We start from the raw sequence: 22,675 nt of genomic DNA, 5'->3' as shown, positions 1-22,675 counted from the left end.
TTGTTCCAGGGACAAGGCTTGGTTCCTTGTAAATGATACATTGCCCGCCTCTTGTTCATGTTTGCCTTGGCTCGTCATCCTTCGAACACAGCATGAAGTCTTTCACTGCCACAGGAATCATAACTATGTTAATGACTTTGGGTGCAATAACCGGTACTGAGCACCCCTGGGCTTCCGTTGGAAAAGTCTTCCTGAACTTGAGCCTTGAAGGCAAGGACAAAGTAGGTGGCATTCCATCAGAATGCATACAGCCTAATGTCACTCTGTGTTCATCTCTCTTCCTGCAGGATTTGGCCAGGCCCCACTATCCAGCTGTGTCCTGGGCTTGTATAGGTAGCAGGGAGCATCCTATCCTGCTACCTATTGAATTGGAGTCCAGGTTTGCAGTCGCAGGGCTGCACACAGGCAGAGCCCCCCCTGTCTTCCTCTATAGCTGGCTGGAGCTTGTGTGTGATTTCCCCCACCCCATGCTGTCCTCTGGTCCCTTGGCAGGAGTGCCAGTCCAGACACAGTAGGACTGGACTGTAGCTGGTGCCAAGCAGCCTGAGCTGTGTGTGTTTGCTTTTCGGGAATTCACATCTCTTTGGTGGCCTGTCGCCCTGCCAAGATGCCTGTAGCCTTGGCTCTTTTCCTTCTATTCAGAGGTCGGTACTTCCAGCAAATTAAAGAGAAAGAGTGACATGAAGCCTCTTTGTGTCAACTTTGATTTTTTTTTTTTGTGCCACGTCCTTTATACGACCTTGGTAAATACAAGGGAAAGTAAAACATTTGGTGGCATTTTCCAAGGGCTCTGTAGCAAGATCAGATGAGTCAGGTAATCTGACCAGTGAACAAGGCATCCTGTGTGGGGTAATGGTGTTGTAGAAAAGACGTGCTCAGATCACAGCATGTCCTCAGATACCTGGAGATTGATGCCTCATTCTATCCTAGAGTCACATGGGTGGCATCTTGAAGGGAGGGCTTCTTCTGCTTTTTCCACTCAAAATTGATCTGCTCTCGCCATTCCTATTGATCATTGGCCATGGTGAGAAGCTGATGGTGGTATTGCCTTCCTACCTATGGCTGCTCAGCACCACCGATCCTTGATCTCCTGATCATTTTACCATAACACGATGCCTTCTCCGAGCTATTGTTGGCTTGGTCGAAGACAGTTATGACGGCTGAAGTTACTGAGAGTGTGTTCAGCCCTCAGAGAGACCTCTTGAGTGTGATCCTTCTCAGTGCTCCTGGGAGGGCAAAAAAATCACACAGCAGGAAGCAGTAGAGGTAGCATTTGAACCCAGTGAGGCAGGGCTAAGATGCTTATGCTGTGAATTTAGCTCCGACAAATGGCACTTTTGTGCTTGTTTCAATCTGTTCTCTCTCTGCTGGGAAAGCAGACATTCTAATACAAAGTTATCTCAAAAACCACTATTTCCACACCTGGTAGTGAATCTCAATGAAATATTTTTGCTCTACTACTTCCTAAAAAGCAATGTTTTGGTGTTTTTTGTTTGTTTTTACAATTGTATTTATTATTCACTTAATTCTAAAAGTGGAAACTGCTGATCTCAGAAACACAGTCATCTCTTATAAAATATTTATTTTATAGGTATGAATGTTTTGCTTGCATGTATGTGTGTGTACCACGTGTTCAATGCCTGCGGAGGCCAGAAGTGGGTGTTGGATACCCCGAAACTGGAGTGAGAAATGGTGTGAGACACCATGTGGGTGCTGGAAACTGAACTTGGGTTCTCTGGAAGAGCATCTAATTTGAGAGCTAATTTTACAGCTCACAAAGTCATCTTTTGATTTTCTCTCAATACTGCTACCCCCCAACATAAAGTGATTGCTGGTGGAATATTCTCATGTTTGAAATTGTTTTAACTTTTTCTTTTTAATACACTTTTTTTCCCTAGTTGAATGATATCTTTGGTGCATGTGTGAGTCTACACTTTTTTTTTTTAATTTCCAGTTAAAACTTTTTTTTTCTATTTCATAATACAGACAATTACCATGCAGCTGCACTTAGTGTTTAAATAGCTGGAAATTCATTGATATTGGCTTTCTTGTCTATTACATTTTTGCTTATCCCTTTAAAATGCAAGATGTTGCTTCGTCCTCATTAGACACATATCCTTCACTTTACATACTAATTTATGCTAACATCAGTTCATGATATCAGCTTTCCATTTCCCCTCCCGGTACGACAGTGTTGGAGTTTTAATTTAAACCTCTTTAGTCAATGCAATGACAAGTGTGTTTGGCTTGCAATTATTTTTTAAAGTTTGTTCTTTCTCACTTGATCTCGGGCTAAAAATTCCAAGTAACTATGACAAATGTGGGCTTTATTTATAAATGCTTCGGGCACTTTCTGTTTTATTATTAGACTCTGATCATTATGCATAAGCATGCTTGAGGCACCCTGATAGAGCAGTTCTGAGCTCAAATTATATAACAAGTGAGTGTGTATTTGGGCAAACAAGTGAATATATGTCTGTATCGGCATGTATACATATGGTCATGCTAACACATGTGTACTTAAGAGTGTATTGAAGGTGAAATTCCCAAGGATTTGCTTTCAATATGGTCTTGGCAGGTTTTCATAAATCATGATGCTTGCTAAGGACAGCTGTACTGTAACTGTGTCTCTGCAGTGGCTCACCTGGGGTGTGGTCTCCTTCTCCAGTTTTGAGCCATTTCAGTTCTACTTTAGGGATGCAGCTGTTGTGGAGAAATTACAGTACCACACCCAGATCCTTCAAGCTCTTAGAGATGTAGCAGGATCCTGAGCAATGACTGGCCGAGTCCTCCCCTGCCCTCATATCTGTGAGGCGGGTCTTCTCGGGGTACAAATGACACAGATACCTAGTCCCAGGATATCAGTAAATGGGGTGTTTGTCAGGTCAGCTCTGTTAGAAGCGGTGGAATCCGCCTCTTCCTCCCTTCCCACTTGTGTCTTGGCCTCTCATTGGTCTCTTCAGAAGTTGCCTAACTCCAGAGCTATAGAAAGGCTCTGTCCAATGAACTGAATTTCACCCCACAGTTAAGTGATTTCTCGTCTGTCTTGGCTTCCGCTTGCCTGATTCTCAGCATGGATTTCTTTCTAACTTGGTGTCGCTTCTTCTCTTTCTGTAGCTCATTTACTTTCACTGGTGCTCTCTCTGTCTCTGACACGTCAAAAGTTTAAAAATTAATGTCTGTAAATCTCTAAAGCAGGCTTTCCATAAAAGCCCCAGAGGCAAGTTGTTCCTTGGTGTTGCCAAAATATTACAATCTACATGTAATCAACCCGGCATGGTAACTCTGTATGTGTCTGGTTCTGCAGCTTGCTGTCCATGTAACATTATTACCTGAGAGGCCCTTCCTTTCCTATGAGTAAATCCAGGCCAAAGTATGTTCTTTCTGTTTACTCCAGGGCACTCCTCATAGGAATATACCTTAATTCATTTAACCGGCCTGCTCTTGATGAGGTTGCAGGATGTGTGCCACCCCTTGCTGTTATAAATGGGCTTGCAGTGAGCACACTTGGATTTGTTGTCTATTCGTCGTGGTGGAGGTTATTTTCAGGAGGATATGCATAGGAAGTGGTTGGGTGAAGGTAGAAGAGTATTGAAGACTTCCAGGTCATCATGGTGGTTCCAGTTTATACCCCTGCCACCTTCAAGGAAACAATGCTATCATACAGCTTTCCATTGCCAACCCATCAAGAGAACACTTCTACCCTATTGTGGTTTTAGTTTCCATCATTTCATATGTTTAAGGGGCATTTATATATTTTCCTACGCCTTTTGCTTTGTACCTTATGTCTTTTACTGCCACATTGACGGCATCTTTATCGACATAGGATCTAGTTTAAGTATCATTCCTTTGTTTTAATGAATGAGTTTTTTTTTCTATATTCATCTTAACCTAGTAAGTTTGTTGATTATGTTTTTCATCGAGCAAATTTATAGAAAAATTCTGTCATCAAATATGACAGTTTTCAACTTATGACTTTATTTTCATGCCTGCTGGGTTCTATGTGCTGTGTGCTCTGTGGTCAGGAAGTCATTTCTCCTTACTTTCTTGTTATATTTTCATTAAAGCATTTTAATCGAAAGAATACTGACATAATACATGAATTAAGGACTAGATTTTACTTTTTAAAATCAAATCAAATATTTCATGTGGAAATTAACTTGGTCTCACAGAAGTATCACAAGATGGGTGTCTTGTTCTCCCCTTGACCAGCATCTGCCATGGAAGGTCTACAATCTAACACAGCATGCAGAGGACCAGGACACAGCAACACAGCAACTGAGTCCCCTCAGTTTCCCCACAGAGATTGGGGATTTTGTTGCTGTTATGCAACCAGACACTGCATTCAGCTGCCATGTTAGTTATGTCTGTCAAGCACTGGCAGTCCTTGAGAACTTGAATACTGTTCTAGTAGCTTGCAGAATGCCCGTCTGAAGCTCAGCTCGGTACTGAGTGTTTCTAATGCAGGGATTCCCCAGAAGTAACTTCACACCCGCCCAAGGATCTTACTTCAGAGAAATGTTGACACAAGTCTTTCCCAGAGTTGGCTACTTGAGATGATTCTTTATTGCAAAGTGACTGTCTTCCTTTGGGCAACGAGTGAGAGTTGTAGAAGGATCTTGAGTTCTTGTAGATGTATTGTCTCTCCTTGGCTGCTGCTATGTGTCTGGGCATTTATCAATAGATCTACGTAATCATTGCTGTGATACAAGAGTTATGAGTTTCTATTTTGCCTGCCACACTTTAGATATGCTGCCATCCCTCCATTTTCCTGTCTCTGGATCATTTTCTGTGATCTTTCTAGCTCCCATTAATTTAGGCCACTATTAAATAATGACCTGTCTCTTGAAGTCAGCCCTCTCCTTTGCACTCTTAACTGCCTGGGTGCACTCAGCTGAAATGAACACTCAGTGTTTCAAACTCACAAGGGCAAGTGGGGAATCCTCTTCGTCACTGTCTAGAATTTGTTTCTCTTCTCCTGTTAACAGATTTTACTGAATGGTGTCACCACCTGCTAGCTTACTAATATTTATGAATTCCCAAAAGTCCTATGTTGAAACTTAACCACTGACGGGATGGTGTTAAAAGACAGAAACCTTGGTGACTGGCTCATGGGATGGATTCATACATAGGAGCACATGCTAGGTGAAAGAGGCCTAAGAGAAGTGTCTTGCCCAGCCTGTCCCATGAAGACACAGGAGGATGGTACCATCTGCAAGGAAGGGGCCTCCCGAGTCCACAGAGTTTCAATCTGGGACTGCCCACTTTCTAAACCCCCAAAAGAAATGTCTGTATTTGTAAACCACCTGGTCCATCACAGCTTGAATGGAATAAGATGCATCTATTTTAATATCACCTGTGTCTTCTCCCCCTCTTATCTTTTGAAGCCAAAATGACACCAAACCTTGTTAGTTCTGTTTGGGGCATTTCTTCAATGTTTTCTCACCTTTCTTTTGCTACATGAAAAGTTCCAAGACTCCCATACTGTGGAGTAATAATTTCACCCTTATTTAGGAGTGAAAGAGAAATACATCTATAGTAAACATTATAGAAAATTTTGAACAATGGGAAATAAAAGCAAAACTGTCTTATCTTTCTAAACTTAGCTGCAATCCCTGTTTTCTTCTGTCCTGGATTGCTTTTCTGTTATAAACACTATGATAAAAAGCAAACTGAGGAAGAAAGGATTTATATCTGCTCACATCTTGTAGTCCACCATGGAGGGACATCGGGGCAGGAACTCAAGGAAGGAACCTGGAGGCAGGAACTGAGAGCAGAGGCCACAGAGGAGTGCTGCTTACTAGCTTGTTCCTATGGCTTGTTCAGTTTGCTTTCTAATATAACCCGGAGCACCTTCCCAGAGGTGATACCACCCACAGTATGCTGAGCCCTCTCATATCAATATCAATCAGAAAATCCCTCTACAAACTTGTTCATAGGCCACTCTGATGGAGGCATTTTCTCATTCCCAAACAACTCTCATTTGTGTTAGGGTGGAAAACAAACATCTAACAAAGATAGCTTCTTTTTGATCTCAGACTCAAGCAGGTTTCTATCTCAGAGGCACATGTAGATACATGGAATCATGGATAAGAGCACATGCTCTGGAGTCAGACCAATCACTGTTTGGATCTTGGTTTTATCCTTACTAGTCATGTGATCTTGAGCAAGCTACCTAGGTCATTACGCCTCAGTGTGCCCTTCAGAGAGAAGAGTGCTAGGATTGGACTCACAGGTTGTGGTGAGGATTGCAGGTAGATAGCATGCATCAGATGGCTTGTCTGCCATATGGCTGACTTACTGTTTTAAATTGGCTTTTCAAGCTTACTGCATAGTTGCGAGCAAAGTTGCCTCTGGCCACTTGTAGAGCAACTGCACATTTGAGATGCTTTCATCTCCACTGTCTATTGGGGAGATACTAGAGAACAAATCCAGGCCTGTGGGCTATGTACATGCTAGGAACATGTTCTCTCACCAGGCTGCATTTCCAGGCTTCCTAATTGACCTCCACAGGAACTCAAGAGACATTTCATTGAGTAAACCATTACATGGAATCTAAGGGACTGGTCCAAGGTCACAAGCTTACCTAACACAGTCTTGAGCCACATAGATCTTCCCACTGATATGTTCATTCATGATCCACAACAAACCTTGAAAACTACCCTGTTACAGCATCATATATGTATATGTATTTGTATGTATATATGCATATATATGTGATATTTACTTCAATCCTGGTGAAAATATACCTGGAATAAGTCAGACTCTGCTAATGTAAGGGGTTTAATATATTTAAGCTTTATGGTTTCTTATGGAGCATAAGTACATGTTTGAAAGAAGTGTTTAAACCTCTTAGCAAAATAAATGTTGGCACACATTTTGTGCTGGTTACTTTTATTTATTTATTTTTTGTCATTCTTGATACATCCAAGAGAAGGGATTAAGACATGTTTTTAGAATCAGTTATTTCATAATTTGCTGCCTCTCAGCACCTGTGTTGTAGTCTTTTGCATATAATCTATATATTTTCAGACCGAGTGTCTCATTAGCACACTCTCGAGTCATTTATTAATAAACATTTTGTGATATTACAGTGCATTTGTGACACTACAGATTATAGGCTGGTCATTCTCTTTTGTTTTTGCCAATCAGCAAGTTTGAACTGACTTCCTTATTCGCATGGCTTGGTCGGCATGATGTAGACAACAGAAAAGAAGGGTTATTATGTTGGCTGGCTTTCATAATTTTATCTGGTCAAACAGAATCTTTATAGTATACTCTCATTACACTTATATACTACCTATTTAAGAAGCTGTGTACTGATTCATTTTTAGTTTTCAAATTATCTCAGGCACCAAATGAATATGCTTCTAATTTTGAAGTTTGCTTAAAATTTAAATGCCCTTAAGTATCAAAAGATAATGTCAATTTTGAATTCCAGTTCTTTTTCTTTCGGAAACTGATTCACGTCTATCAGTATTTCTATCAGCAGCCAAAGGGAGAGACATATTTTTGTTTTTCCTTTTTTCCCTCTCCCAAGACGCCAGTCTGTATAAGAAGTGAGAAATAGTGGGTTTTGTTTTAACTCAGTCTCAATCATTTTTCCATTGATTTGAAAAGCACAGGCAATTCTTGCCTCTACGTAGAAAATGTGAAATAAATGACTGCATGGGGTGGGGGGGTGGGGGGTGGAAATGGGTTCCCATGGATGTAAATTTGAAATCCTCTTTCTCTTCCTCAGGTGAAAGCTATGTCTGCGGCTCCATCGAGCCCTTTAAGAAGCTGGAGTACACCAAGAATGTGAACCCCAACTGGTCAGTGAACGTCAAGACCACCTCAGCCTCCCGCGCAGTGTCTTCTTTGGCCACTGCCAAGGGTGGGCCTTCGGAGGTTCGGGAGAATAAGGATTTCATTCGACCCAAGCTGGTCACCATCATCAGAAGTGGGGTGAAGCCACGGAAGGCTGTCAGAATCCTGTTGAACAAGAAGACGGCTCATTCCTTCGAGCAGGTTCTCACTGACATTACCGACGCTATCAAGCTGGACTCCGGTGTGGTGAAGCGCCTGTACACCCTGGATGGGAAGCAGGTAAGAGTGTATGGGGCGTGAGGACTAGAATTTTATGGGCAAGAGCCAGGAAATTGGGAGTGGGGACTACACCTGGCACACAGTGTTTTGTTGGTTGTAGAAGTAACTGGGTCATCTACTCATCAACAAACACTTGTTGATCTGAGGCTAGCTGAATATTGATTGGTACAAGATTGAATTAATCATAATAATGAAAAAAACTCAGAGGGGGAACTGTCTTTCAAGATTAATCATTGTTTTTCATTATTCCAGTAGTTATTTGCTTAGCATAATAATACTGCTCTGTCTTCTGTTTTCAAATTTGTGCTCTGTACTTTAAGGCCTCTAAGAGTCTTAAAACCGACTAAGATGTAGAGAGAAAGGAGGGTAATGGGGGAAAAATAGAAATCATTTGTTGAGCTAAATCACAATTTATGATTCTATGTCTCAGAAATGCTCATTAGTCAGCTTCAATGGAATTATAGAGATTTTTTTTTTAAATCTAGCTAAGGAACAAACGGCACAATTCCACCTGGGCTACTTTAAGGTTTGTCAGGACACAGACGGGGAAGTGCAGGAACACCCCACACTGCTCATATGCATGGTGTGTTTGCTGCTCACTCGGAGTTGAATGGTGCCCGTTTGTTGATAGTGATCATTTTCAGTATTACTACCTTTGCTTGAAATGTATGTTTCTGCAATATATTTTAATCAGCATTTAAGAATTTCATGCAATATATTTTCATCATATTCATTCTCTACTACTTCCCTTAACGTCTACCAGACCCACCCCACCTCCTCACATCCTTCCAACTTCATGTGCCTTATTTATTTTTTTAATAACCCACTGGATCCAGTTTGTGCTGCTTATATATTTAAGGGTGTGGGATCACCCACTGTAGCATGGTCAACTTGCCTGTAAACCATCTCACTTCCCCAGAAACCATCCCTGAAAGGTAGTTTTTACTGTGGTTCTTTTTTTATAATTTGAAGGCAATTTGAAGGATTTGCATGATTTAGCTCATCTTAAAATCTAAGCTAGAGCCGGGCGTGGTGGCGCACGCCTTTAATCCCAGCACTCGGGAGGCAGAGGCAGGCGGATTTCTGAGTTCGAGGCCAGCCTGGTCTACAAAGTGAGTTCCAGGACAGCCAGGGCTACACAGAGAAACCCTGTCTCGAAAAACACACAAAAAAAAAAAAAAAAATCTAAGCTAGATTCATAATGAAGAGACCCGTTGTATTAAGTAGAACTCTCATGAAAGTTTCCAAAGGCTAACATAACCAAACTTTATGAATGAGAATAGATGCTAATACTATATAAAATGTGTCAGTCATGAAGAATTGCTACCCCAGGGATCCATTTAAATGTCCTAACTTATTAAAATTCATTAGGAACAAAGGAGCGTGCCGGTCATCTGTGAGTATTGACCGTCTTCTGCTTGTCTCATAAAACTTGCATGTAGATAAGGATGTGTGGGGTAGGTAATATTCTCCATCGTATAGATCCTAGAGGCTTGGATGTCATCTGTGCATCAGTAGCCAGCAAGTCCACCATGGGACTGTGAATTATCCCAAAGGACAGCAAAGAGATGAAGGACATACTTAGACATTTCAACCCATCCCAGGTTGTACAAACATCCCATAGTTCTTCCAATCCCAGGTTGTACAAACATCCCATAGTTCTGCATTTTTTTCTGGGATGATTTTATTTTTTCAAGATAGGCATTTACCTGTTTTCAGAAAAAAAAGTAAAATTCCAAGACAAAAAAAAAGAGACATGTATGTGAAGTGGAATGGGGGGCTACGTGGGTAGAGGAAGGGGACCAGCAATGCCAGGCACAGGGGACACAGGTGGGCAGAGGGGACAGGCATGAGAGAGCAATGAGGCTAGCTAAGAAAGTTGTAACGATGCCTCTTATTTTGTATGTTAATTAATTTAAAAGAATTTCCAATTATTTATGAGTGTCCCTTCCCCTTCCCCCTCCCCTCCACTCCCTCTCCTGCTTTTTCTCATTTACAATTTAGGGTATTCAAAATCGCTATATACTAAGTTACCAAGTCAGGTGCCACTGCTTCAGGTAATCCTTGTAGCACCTAGCCATGTACTTTCTCCTGAGCTGATAGAATGTTCTCAACTGTTTCTTCTTTCCTGGATTCCCCTACTGTCAACACAGTGGCTGTGTTTCCTATGGACGAATGTAAACAATCAGTGTGAATAATTCAGTACGATTGGAAGTAATCCGATGTTTAGCACTCAAAGACTGGGACTCAAATCTTGGTTTTGAACCAGATGATTCTGAAAACATGTGACTGGGCTTCATTATTTCATCAATAAGACGCGGTGATTATTACTCTTGTCTTGTCCAGCGCTTATGGTTGCAGCTCCTGACAGTATATGTGATAGAATTGCAGAAGTATAATTATAACAGGTTTATTGAGCATTGTTCTAAGCATGTGGCATGTACGAGCATGCTTAATCCCTGCAAAAGTTGTATTCTTGTTCTTGCTAAATAGAGAAGTGTACAAAGACGTATTTGTTAAACACGTTAAAAACATACTAAAAGACAACCATAGTGGAGGTGGATTTGAGCTGGTGATACTCAAGGACTTGTGCTGGTAATCATTATATCAGGGCAGGCCAGGTTAAAGCATGGAATAGCTGCAAGACTATTGAGAATGTTTAAATGGAACAGTGGCAGACAGCTTTCCATCATTCCAGGGAGAACTGTGATATCATTAACATAGAAAGAGAAAAGTATTTTGACCCACAGGTTTGCAGGTGTTAATGGCCAGGTTGTCTGTTCCTTTGGGCCAGTAGCACAGCAGGACTCTGTGGTAGGAACTCGGGCAGGTGAGCAAAAACATTCATCACAAATCCAGCAAGTGATGACAACAGAGATCATGAAAGGCCTGAAACCCTCTTCCAGAGTCTATATCTCCAATAACCTAAAGATTTCCAATGAAGGTCTACTTCTTAATGATTCAACCAACTGCCTGTGGGACAAGCCGTTAAGAAACAGGCCTATGGGGGATGTTCAAAATCTAAACTGTAATGGAAGCATTTTCCCAAGGAATCTCATTTGAACTTTTTCGGGATAGGGATGGATGGATGGATGGATGGATGGATGGATGCAGGACAGATAGGTAGACATTTAATCAAGATAGATGATGGTAAATCACCCCCACTGCAGCTATTGAAACTGACTACTGAAGTTGATTGTATTTTTGTGAAGCACAGTTTTCTGTGAAGAAATGACAGAGTCAAAGAGCATGAAGGATGTTTGAATTCCAAGTAGGAAAAAAAAAGTCCTTCATGGACCCCAGCTGTTTTTGAATCATTTTCTTTCTAAAAAGGGAATCTGCCCAATAAATAGTTTGTTCAAGTAGAATGGACAGTTCTGGCAGAGACTGAGGTTGGGTAAGCCTCTGAAAAGCAGCCAGTTTCTCTCAAGCCTTCCTATGCAGTGGCACTCAGTATACAGGAATGGCATCTTAACGCTGTGTCTCAGTTAGGTTTCTATTGCTGTGACGACCATGACCAAACGCAACTTGGGAGGAAAGGATTTATTTTACGTATGACTCAGTTGTCACACTCCACTGCTGAGGGAAGTCAGGGCAGAAACTCAAAGATGTAAGCTGGAGAAAGGGATTGAAGCAGAAGCCATGGAGGGATGCGGCTTACTGACTTGGTCCTTATGGTTCGATCATCTTGCTTTCTAATTCCGCCACTCCAGGACCACCTGCCCAGGGGTGCCACCATACACTGTGGGCTGGGACCTCTCACATCAATTATTAATCATGAAAATGCACTGCAGACTTGCTCACAGGACAGTCTGTTGGAAGAATATTCTCAGTGGAGTTTCCCTTTAAATGACTCTAGATTGTAACAAGTTGACATAAAGTTAGCCAGCACACTCAGTACATGATGGCATGGGTGCCATGTGCTGCCACCAGGAATTAACCTTTTGATGATTTGTGCTAAGTTTTATCAGCAGCACCATCCTCTAACCAACTAAATGACTTCTGCCACTCGTTTATCGATTTTTATTTGCTTAACTAAGGCCTGCATCAAATCCATAAACTGGATGGGAAAAAATTCAATTTGCAATAAAAACTAAAAGATAATACTTTTGTACTGAAGAAATAGAGCCGCTTACAAAATGAATGCTTGAGTGCTTTTGGTAGCTGTGTCGTGAGGAATGAGGGTGATGTACAAGCTGAAATGGTTTCAACATCACCTTCAGGCAGCACACAGATGTGTTATGGATGGAAACAGCTGATGCTGTGGTTTTAGCGGTAACAGTAAAAGCCGTGCCCACTGTTCACTGCTACTCAGAAGAACTGGGCACTGGAGGGCATGGTGCCCACACTGTTCTCACTACTTCTTGCCACCATGTGGCCTCCTAAATTTGCTGCCTCCTAGGGTTGCGTTAAAGCCAAAGCCTCAGAGTTCATTCATCCTCCGGCACTTGTTTCTGAGATATTTTTAGACTGCACTAAGAAAACGAATGTACTGTAAATGTTTCACTGCGTAAAGTATCCACAGGAAGCTGCAGCCGGTTAAGATGACCACAGCAGCTCATGAACACAGGAGTCCAGAATTGTGTGGCTAAAACACTTCTGTGCCCCCCACCCTCTGTACCCCACCAGCTTTCAGGATGATTCTGCCCATCATGGCACCAAGCTATCAACTTCCATGGTTGCCGAATCTGAATTCACACGAATATTTGCCAAGCTCTGTTTTCTGTGATGCTTCATTTTCTTTTCTTTTTTTTTAATATATTTTTATTACATATTTTCCTCAATTACATTTCCAATACTATCCCAAAAGTCCCCCATAGCGCCCCCCACTTCCCTACCCACCCATTCCCATTCTTTTGGCCCTGGCATTCCCCTATATTGGGGCATATAAAGTTGATGCTTCATTTTCTTTGCTCTTGATTTAGGGACTCTAGGAAAGCAAAGGGGACATGTGCAAATCGAAGTCACACCCCATCTCTGCACATCTTACAGAGGTTCTCAGAATCTGAGAGCCTGAGAGTCACTTCCTCTGGCATGTCCCAGTGTTGGCTAGTCTCTTACCCTGCCAAGCTGTCACTCTTGGAGGTCACTGTGTTAACACAAGCTACAGAGATACAAGATTTGATATAAGCATAGCATGTCTCCTGAATCCTTTTATGGAAATGTCAGTCTGGCTCTCTGCGGCTGGTAAATCTCCTAAATTCGTGGTTATTGACACTTCCTTAGAAATATAAAGAATAGAAAGTGCCCAAGGTTATTTGTACAGCGAAGATCATAGGCAAGGCATTTCCATATGACCCCCACCCCCTCTGAAACACAACAATGGTAAACCAGATGGTCTTTAAGTGGAAAACATAGGCACATCTGCATCTTGCCTATTCTTAAATATTGAAGATATAGCGTGCATGCTGTTGCACTACACTCAGAGAACACGGGGTGGGGTGGGGGGGGGCAGGGATGCTACATTGTTATCTGATAGACATTTCATATAAGCAGCACACATTGTAAAATCCATCAGCACTAGCACGCCGGCACGAGAAAACAATGATTGTTTATCCTATGTGAAAAATCTTGAGAGTCATTTGGCTAATGCACAGTATTCCCTCCCTACCAGTCATTTCACTTTTCCTCTTTCCATGACCCAAGAGGCCAGTCATGGCTGGAAAATGTCAAGTGGGAAAATTCTACCATTGCACAGGGAGAGAGAGAGAGGCGCCAATGCTTGCAACTCAATTTCAGAATGTTGTTGAAATTGTCCCACTTTACTGTTTGGTTGCCTAAAGAATTAGTGAAGTACATATCACAAGATGGTCTTTTCTTTTTTTCTCTGGGTTTGAGATATCTAATTTTAATCTGCGGTAGCTTAGGAGCTGGAGAGAGAGATGGCTCAGGCGTTAGGAGCACAAGCTGCTCTTGTAGCAGACCCATGTTTGGCTCACAGCACCCACTTGGTGGCTCACATCCATCTGTACGTCCCGTTCCAGGGGATCCAGTGTTCTCTTCTGGCTCTGTGGGCTCTGCACACATGAGGTGCACATATATACGTGCAGTCAAACAATTTTACATGTAATATAAACATGAATAAATAAAACACAAAGGATCTTTAAAAATAACTGTATTTATAGAATAAGCTACATCTTCCTCTTATTAGTGTAAGAAGAGATAAATGCCACTAAATATCTGATCTTGGTTATGATAGCAAACATTAAAAAATGTGAAAAATGAAAGTTTCCATATAAAAGGTAGGAAATAAAAATTCACTGGCTCTGAAGAGGATGGCTCCCATATCTGTTGATAATCCAGCCTTTCTCTCTTTTTTGAAGAAACTGAAGCTTTTTTTTGTGATAGCTCTTATTCCTATTGTATGTATAAACTTTTTATTCTCATCTATGTAATTTTTACTATTATTATTTATTAGCTATATTGGGAAAATGAACTTAGCCCTTTTCTCGCTTTGTTTGCAATTAGTATAAAAAATAGTTTTACTGTTACTTTAGTTCCCAGCCTCCATTTTAAATGCCAGATTTAAATTTTCAACAAAAGCTTAGAGCACATGTTCAACTCTCCTCCCAACTCACCGGATCTGGGAGTTGATGGAAATATTTTAGCCAATTTCAGTGAAAAGGGAGATTAAAAATAATTATGACATTTTCCTTGGAGAATTAAAGTGTTCAGAATAGGGTGTGCTATTTTAGCTGATGTGTGTTTGGTGGCTAATCAAGGCTTAGCTGCTACAAGTGTCCTCATGTAGATTTTAATTCCTCCAATTTGGGAAGAGTTATATCCTCTGCTGCTTGCTGTAGTCAGCTATGGGTGCCTGCAGTAGTGTGTGCTCTAGAAGTGGTGCTCTTTAACAAAAGTCAGTTTCCTAGGATAGGAAGTACAAGCTCCGAATGTTCTGAAGCAGGACTAAACCCCCATTTTCCAAAGGCCCCTCAGTAGAGTACAGAGGGAGCCTTGGCAGACTGTCTGGGATTGCCTCCTAGTGGTGACTTCTGCTTCACAAAGGCTGGGAGCACATGGCATCCATCACCCCTACTTGGGAACTTGGGGCCCTGTTGGAATGGTGGAAAGGCTCAGAGTCTAAAGTTAGCTGTGAATGGGCTTCATTTCAGTCGGAAAGGCTAGCTTGCAGTTTCTCCTTAAGCCTGAGAAATTGATTTAGATTCCCCACTTGGTTCAAATCTTGGATGTCCCTCTGGAATCTGTGTGTTAGAGGCTCGCTCCTCAAGCTGGAGGCTCTAAGAGGTGGGAACTGGGAACTAGTGCAGTGTCATTACATCATTAGGAAATAGTATCAGAGGGAGCTGTAGGAGTCAAGCCCGTCTTCTCCCCCCCCCACTCCCTCTCCTTCTCCCTCTCCCCCCACCTCTCTCTCTCTCTCTCTCTCTCTCTCTCTCTCTCTGTGTGTGTGTGTGTGTGTGTGTATGTTTGTCTTTATAAATATCTGCTTTGTTTTTGTTGTATGTATAGGTGTGCCCATGTGTGCTGGTGAGTGCACACAAATACAGTTAATTATGGAGGTCAGACATGTCAGATCCCCTGGAGCTGGAGGATGCTGTAAACTAAACTTGGTTTTACACAGATGAGTGCATACCCTTAGCCCCTGAAATACCCCTTCAGTCCCTGCCCAGTCCTTTGACCCCACAACCATGAAGAGGGTGGTTTACCATACCACACGCTTTCTGCCATGATATGCTGCTTTTCCACAGGCCCCAAAGCAATGTGGCCAGTGGGCCATGGATTGGAACTTCTAAAACCATAAACCAAAACAAACCTTCTCTCTTTCAAAACTGATTATTTTGAATATTTGTTAGAGCACCGAAAAGATGACTAATGTACTGGTGCCTTAGCCACTGTGCTATTGCTGTGAGGAGACACCATGCTCAAGGCAAGCTTTAAAAGACATAATTTAATGGGACACTGGCTTACAGTCCACGGTCATCATGGCAGGGAGCAGCGGGAAGCATGGCAGAAGGCAGGCAGGGCTCTCGGGCAATAGCTGAGAGTTTACATCCTCATCTACAGGCAGCAGGCAGAGCTAGAGCTAGAGCAATAGACAAACACATAGACACATAGACAGACAGATGATAAGTAGATAGATAGACTATAGTAGGTAGGTAGATAATAGATAGATAGATAGATTATAGATAGATAGATAGATAGATAGATAGATAGATAGATAGACTGACCCTGGTGTGGATTTTTGAAACCCCAAAGCCCACCACCAGTGATACAGCTCCTCCAACAATGCCACACCTCTGAATCCTTCCTAAACTGCCCACTAACTGGGAAAAAGCATGCAAATATATAAGCATAGGGCCCATTCTTATTCGAATCACCACAACCACCTTACTTATTTAAAAATTCAAAACCTGTATATTGAATTTGCTTAGGATAAGGGATTTTGGATGTATTGTAATTTAAATATAGGTAGGAACAGTTACACGACACAAAAAGAGATACACTGGTTTTGTAGACTGATAGATTTGGGTCAGAAGTCTGTCCTCTACCCAAGAGACAGTGAAAAGCTTCCTCCCAGTGGGAGCAATTAACTGTCGGATAATACTGTTTTATCCCTCTGTCATAAGGATAATAATACCTGCTTTATTGTCATAGTGTTATCCATGTGACATTCAGCATTATGACTGGCTCCTGTTCTAGGTTGTTTCTCTGTTGCTGTGATAAAACACTGACCAAAAGCAACTTGCAGAGGAAAAGGCCTGTTGGGCTTACTGCCCATCACCAAGAAAATGTCAAGCTAGGAACTGAAACCAGAGACCACAAAGGAGCTCTGCTCACAGGCTTGCTTTCCGTCCCTGGCTCAGCTAGCTTTCTCGAATAGACTAGCCCCACCTGCCTAAGGATGGTACAACCCACAGTGGGCTGGGTCCTCCAACACCAAATAATTAAGAGAATGCCCCATAGATGTGCCCACAGACCAATCTCATGGAAGCAACTTCTTAATTGAGATTCCTTTTTCTCAGGTATGAATAGGTTAGTATCAATTTAACTAACTAACTAACTAACTAACTAACTAAATAAATAAATAAATAAATAAATAAATAAAATGAACCATGAAGTTTCTAATTACTGACAGTTGTTACATTGAAATACTAAGAGCTTAGTTGTTTGGTTATTTTTGGTTTATGAAAAATCATGTTTGAAGTATACCATTGGAGCCAACTATTCAGCAATACCCCTTAATGATGACCAATCCCCCGTCTCTCTTTCTCTCATTGTAAATGTGTCTTTCCCCATTGTCTGAGTTAGGGTTTTACTGTTGTGAACAGATACAATGACCATGGCAAACTCTTATAAAGGACATTATTTAATTAGGACTGGCTTACAGGTTCTGAGGTTCAGTCCATTATCATCAAGGCAGGAAACACAACGCTTTCCAGGCAAGCATGGCATGAAGGCCAACAGGAGAAGACTGGCTCCCACGTAGCTAGGAGAAGGGTCTCAAAGCCCATTCCCACAGTGACACACTTCCTCTAACAAGGCCACACCTCCAGCTGACCTACTAAAATGTACTATCAGTGTTCTATCAGCACACTTGTCATTCAGTTGTAAATTCAGCTTGGGTGTTACTTACTTTGCTTGCTTCTTTGAGTGCACAGGACATTCCTTAAGGATATCTACATGTTGGTCATCTACTTAACCTTAAGGCTATGTTAATATTGTTAACATCATTTGTTCAATATCTTCTCATATTAGCCAGTCATTACTCATATTTATACTGAATATTATTACCATGATGATTCGACACATTTCTCTGAATTAGCAGCACTGTTGGGCTCCGCAAAGCAAAATCTCCCTCACTTCCCAAGATCATCTCATCTATAGATCATTTCCTTGTTTCTTGGGAGAACTCACAGTTCCATCTCTTGGTATCCATTCACTGCTATTGTACATAACCTTTAAGTCCTCATTATCTTTGTCTAATGCATGCCTGTTTCTTCTTTAAAATTTATGGCATGTGGCCAAGAAGGTATCCTGCTGGCCTCTGCATCTCCAAGGCCTGACTTTGTAAGAGCTTTGTTCAGTTAATGATTTGAAATCTCAGCAACTGGATGTTTTAGTTTGGGTTTCTATTGTCATGAAGAGACACCATGACCAGTCAATTCTTATAAAGGAAAATATTTAACTGGGGGCTGGCTTACAGTTCAGGGGTTTAAGTTCATTGTCATCATGGTGAGAAGCATGCAGGAAGACATGGTGCTGGAGAAGGAGCTGAGAGCATCTGGATTGGTGGGCAGCAGGAAGAAAGAGTAACACTGGGTCTGGCTTGAGCTTCTGAAACTTCAAAGCCCCACCCCCAGTAACACACTTTCTCCAACAAGACCACACCTACATTCACAAAGCCATACTTCCTAATAATGCCATTCCCTGTGAGCCTGTGGCGGGGGCATTTTTATTAAAACCACCATGCTTGACAACTCTCCAGTTTGTCCCAGACCATGCTTTTAAAATTAGCACATTGCTTCCACTGTCCAACAAAATGCACACCTATGGCCATGGAGGGTCAAAAGTCATATAGGTCATTGGTCACCTCAGGCTCCCGTGGTGTGGAGTGCTAAGCATATTTAATATTTCCCAGCAGTTTAACTAGACTTTGAGATGCCCATCTTGATCATTGCTTCCTGTCTTGAATGCCTACTTATGAAACACTCTTAAGATTATTTATAAAACAAAATTCATCTCCCAATTTGGGAGCACTCTTAGAGCTGCTAGATACAACTTAGTCCTGTGAGGGAGCAATAGATATTCTGTTAGAAAGATCTTATCACCTTAGTCAGACGACCTGACTTCGATCTTCTAGATGCTGCCTTGGTCACCCAGTGACTAAAGGAAGGACTGGCTGATAAGATTTAAAAACTGGTGAAGAATCTCCAGGAGGACTCTTCCCCAATTGTGAAGCTGCAGACCTCCAGAACTGAGGGCGTTAGTGGTGTCAGTAATATGCCGAGACAGATTTCTCCGATTAGCTTAAATTTCTGCAACCAAATTAAGCAAAATACAACAGTTTCAGAAATTAAATGGAACTTTTAAAAACCCAATTTTAAATCTGAACTATGTTGCAAACAGCTTGCCCTCAAAACAAAAGGACAGATGGAAGATTTAAGTTTTAATTGGTGTGTTTCATCACAGGTCATTATGTAATCAATGTAAAGAATTTCCATGTTAATGAGAAAATATTGAGATAAATTAGAATTACCCATCGTCTGATGGACAAGATGTGTCTCAGCCATGTTTTGGTCCATTTTCTTTGCTTTTTCTTTAATAGAAAAAACAGAGTTCTTTAAATAACTTTACTTTGTATAATCTGATTGCCTTTCATAGCTTTTGTCCTTTTTTTTTTGGTCAGGTCTAGGTATAGAACTGAGGGTCAGGTAGACAGTACTGGTCCACTCAGTACTAAACCAACTGAGTGCCATCGATGTCTTGTTTTTTGAGATTTTTCACTAAAGTGGTATAGGAGTTTTTTTAAAGCTACGTATGCAACAGAAACAAATTGCAAACAACTCTATATACTAAAACATGACGGTCTCATATTCTTAAAAGTCCTCTAAGGCAAGTGTCAGTAGACCACAGCAATTTCATCCACATTCCCTCAGTGCCACACTGCAAATCACATGGCAAGAGATAACTGTCAGCGGGGAAAGTCTCCAGGCCTTAATATGAAATGCGTTCCTGCTGAAATCTAGCCTTGATGGGAGATGGATGCTGTCTGATAAGAAGACTTAATGGAGATGAGGGGATGCAGGGAATGGTGAATGCACTGTGCAAATGCCAACATTGAAGACGAGATTGATGCTTGTCGTGACCAGCGAGAGTCCGCCCACACGAGTGCTGCTGGGTGCTGTCTGTCTTCCTCCATACCATACACAGATGAGTGTTTTCCTCATTCATCCTCTGGGCATCTTCAATGGGCATGAGTAAAAGTCAACAAAATTCCCATGAGCTGAATTTAGATCATCTATGGTTGCCAGGTATAGTTCTTACAAGTGAGAAAACTCTCAACATGGAAGATGCCCAAAACACAAGGGCGTCTTTTAATGTTTAATTTTAATGGGAAATGGAAGAGCAAATAACTTTGAAGGTAATTTCTGCCAAGGTGCCTAGGTATTTAGTGCCAAGGATTTCATACCTCACAGACTTGTTTGCTGAGAATAGTGGATGAGGTAAGCCTGTGGAAGTAACATCTTCAAGTGGTTTTCTTACAGTGTAGCCCAGGAAGCTAAAAGGCAAAGGAGGTGTCCCTACTTGGGGCATCTGTGGAATGGGATCGATTCCACAACAGTCAGGACACACAAAGCCAAACAAACACATTTAAAGGCCCAGTAACCCACTCAACATGACCTCTTTTGGATAGGAAAGTCAAAAATAATGACTTCTAGCATCAAGTCAGACCTCTGTGTGGAGAGCCATGTCATTGCCTCATTTCTCCTGCATGCTTGATGCTTTGCCCTGGGACAAATGGATTTGTCTCCATAATTCTCACCCCATTTCTGGACTCGGTGTCCTGTGAAAGAATTGCATGGGAAAATGATCGTGTTGCTTCTTGGCAACGTCACAGGTTTTTTGTTTCCTATAACAAAAGTTCCTTCTCTGTTTTATTTATATTTCATTTCAAATTGATCGCCCTGGTCACTTTATATTTAAAAATAAACACCCTTTTATTAAATTATCATAACATGCGGTGACCCTGATGAGATGGGTAAGAAAGGGAGACCAAAAAAAAAAATCATCTCTTTGACCTCTTTTAGTTGGAAGGAATCAAGCCTCAAATATTATTTCACCATGCAGAATGTTGACAGTGACCATGAGACAGACCTCTTCCCAAGTCAACTATGTGAGCCAACTGCTACAGACAACTCTGTAGTTTAGCCAAACTGGAGCAACAGTTTTATGTGGATTCTGTCAAGAAGATGACACCTTATTCTTTTTACCTAAATGTGTTTTCTTGCAGAGACTATGCCAGTTCTTGCAGCTTTCTTAGGTCAAAAAACACAATGCTGTCTGGGTCGGGCACAGCACAGACGCTGAGAATAGTTGCTCTCCAATGGCATCATCATTCAAGAGAAACCCCGTATCACATTTGCGTATCCTTGTAGGTAGCAGAGGATTGGTGAGAGTTAGTTTTACTTGGAAATGTCCCTGAAGTCTGGACAGTCTGGAAACACTTTTAGGCAAATTTTTGATAAGCACAAGAGTGGTTTTGTTAATGCATTCAGAACTTAAATAATACAAAATGCTTAGCTTTGTGTACCTATGTATCATTAAATGGCTTTTGTTAAAATTAGTCCCTGCTCATAGAGCCTGCGGCCAATTTTAAATGACTTGAGAACAGTTTGTAATTGTCCAGATTTCAGTGTCATTAGCCTCTGCTTTCCCATGAAGGCATGTTGGCAGTCAGAGCAGTGACATCAATTCACTTAAAACTTCCAGATCATCAAAACCAAAAGGTGTGTTTCTGGGGTTGTCACAAGCACATCCGCGGCAGGAGAAGAGAAGGTATAAAGTAGAGGGTCTCAACCTGTGGTTGTGACCCCTTTGACAAACTTCTATTTCCACAGATTTCTATGTTACAATTCATAACAGCAGCAAAAGTATAGTTATGAAGTAACAACAAACACATTTATGGCTGGGGATCACTAGAATGTGAGGAACTGTATTCAAGGTTTGCAGTGCTGGGAAGGTTGGGAGCCACTGGTCTAGAAGAACTGGAAGCTCATTGATAATCAACATTAAAGACACTTTTTCCCCCTCTTTTCTTTGAAACATTAGCCTTTATTTATTTTAAAAACTTTCCCGTTTTATTAAAAATATCCTTTTCTCATACATATACCCTGATTATTTCCCCTCCCTCTGCTCCTCCCAGTTCCTCCCCACCTCCTCTCCCCTTCAGATCCACCCCCTTTCTGTCTCTCACTAGAAACAAACAGGTTTCTAAGAGATGACAACCAAACGTGACAAGACAAAATAAAATAAGATCAAGCAAAAAAAAAAAAAATAGTCACATCAAAGTTAGACAAGGCAAACCAAGAGAAGGAAAAGAGACCCCCAAATCAGAGAGCCACTCGTTCTGTCCTCACACACTCGGGAGCCCCATAAGAACGCCAGATTGGAAGCCATAGTGCATACACAGAGGACCTGGTGCAGCCCTGTGCTTGCTGCTTCAGTCTCTGTGAGCTCATATGAGCTTTGCTCAATGGAATGTGAGGGCCTCCCTCTCCTGGGGTCCCCCATCCCCTCTGGCTCTTACAGTCTTTCTCCCTCCTTTTCCACAGGGTCCCCTGAGCTTTGAGGGGAGGCATTGGTGATGACATCCCATTTAGGGCTGAGTATTTGCTCTCGTTTGCTGCAGGAGGAAGCTTCTCTGATGATGACTGAATTCGGCACTGGTCTGAGTGTAGCTGCTATCACTAGAAGTTATCTTTATCGTTATTTTTTTTAAAGACCAGTTGGATTTGGTTTTACCTTAGACAAAGATAGTTTATTTTTAAGGTCTCAAAATGAGGTTGTTTTTGAAAAAGCAAGCCTTCCTTGTGGTTAGAGTACTCCTTTAAATTATTTAATC

At 41.6% G+C, this 22,675-nt stretch overlaps 1 protein-coding gene across 5 annotated transcripts in view; it reads left to right on the top strand.

Moving 5' to 3' along the window:
• Window positions 1-22,675, top strand: part of Dclk1 (doublecortin like kinase 1) — a 309,605-nt gene that overhangs the window by 5,853 nt on the left and 281,077 nt on the right. For all 5 annotated transcript variants that reach the window (XM_021157493.3, XM_029475006.2, XM_021157495.3 and 2 more), the window contains exon 3: window positions 7,742-8,088. In XM_021157493.3, coding sequence (XP_021013152.1) covers window positions 7,742-8,088 — 347 coding nt within the window. The remainder of the gene's footprint in view (window positions 1-7,741; window positions 8,089-22,675) is intronic.

This window comes from Mus caroli, unplaced genomic scaffold (assembly GCF_978045245.1).
Source record: "Mus caroli unplaced genomic scaffold, Mus_caroli_1 scaffold_3, whole genome shotgun sequence".
Taxonomy (NCBI): Eukaryota; Metazoa; Chordata; class Mammalia; order Rodentia; family Muridae; genus Mus; species Mus caroli.
The sequence above is the reverse complement of the archived record's forward strand: the minus strand, read 5'-3'. Positions and strand labels throughout refer to the sequence as shown.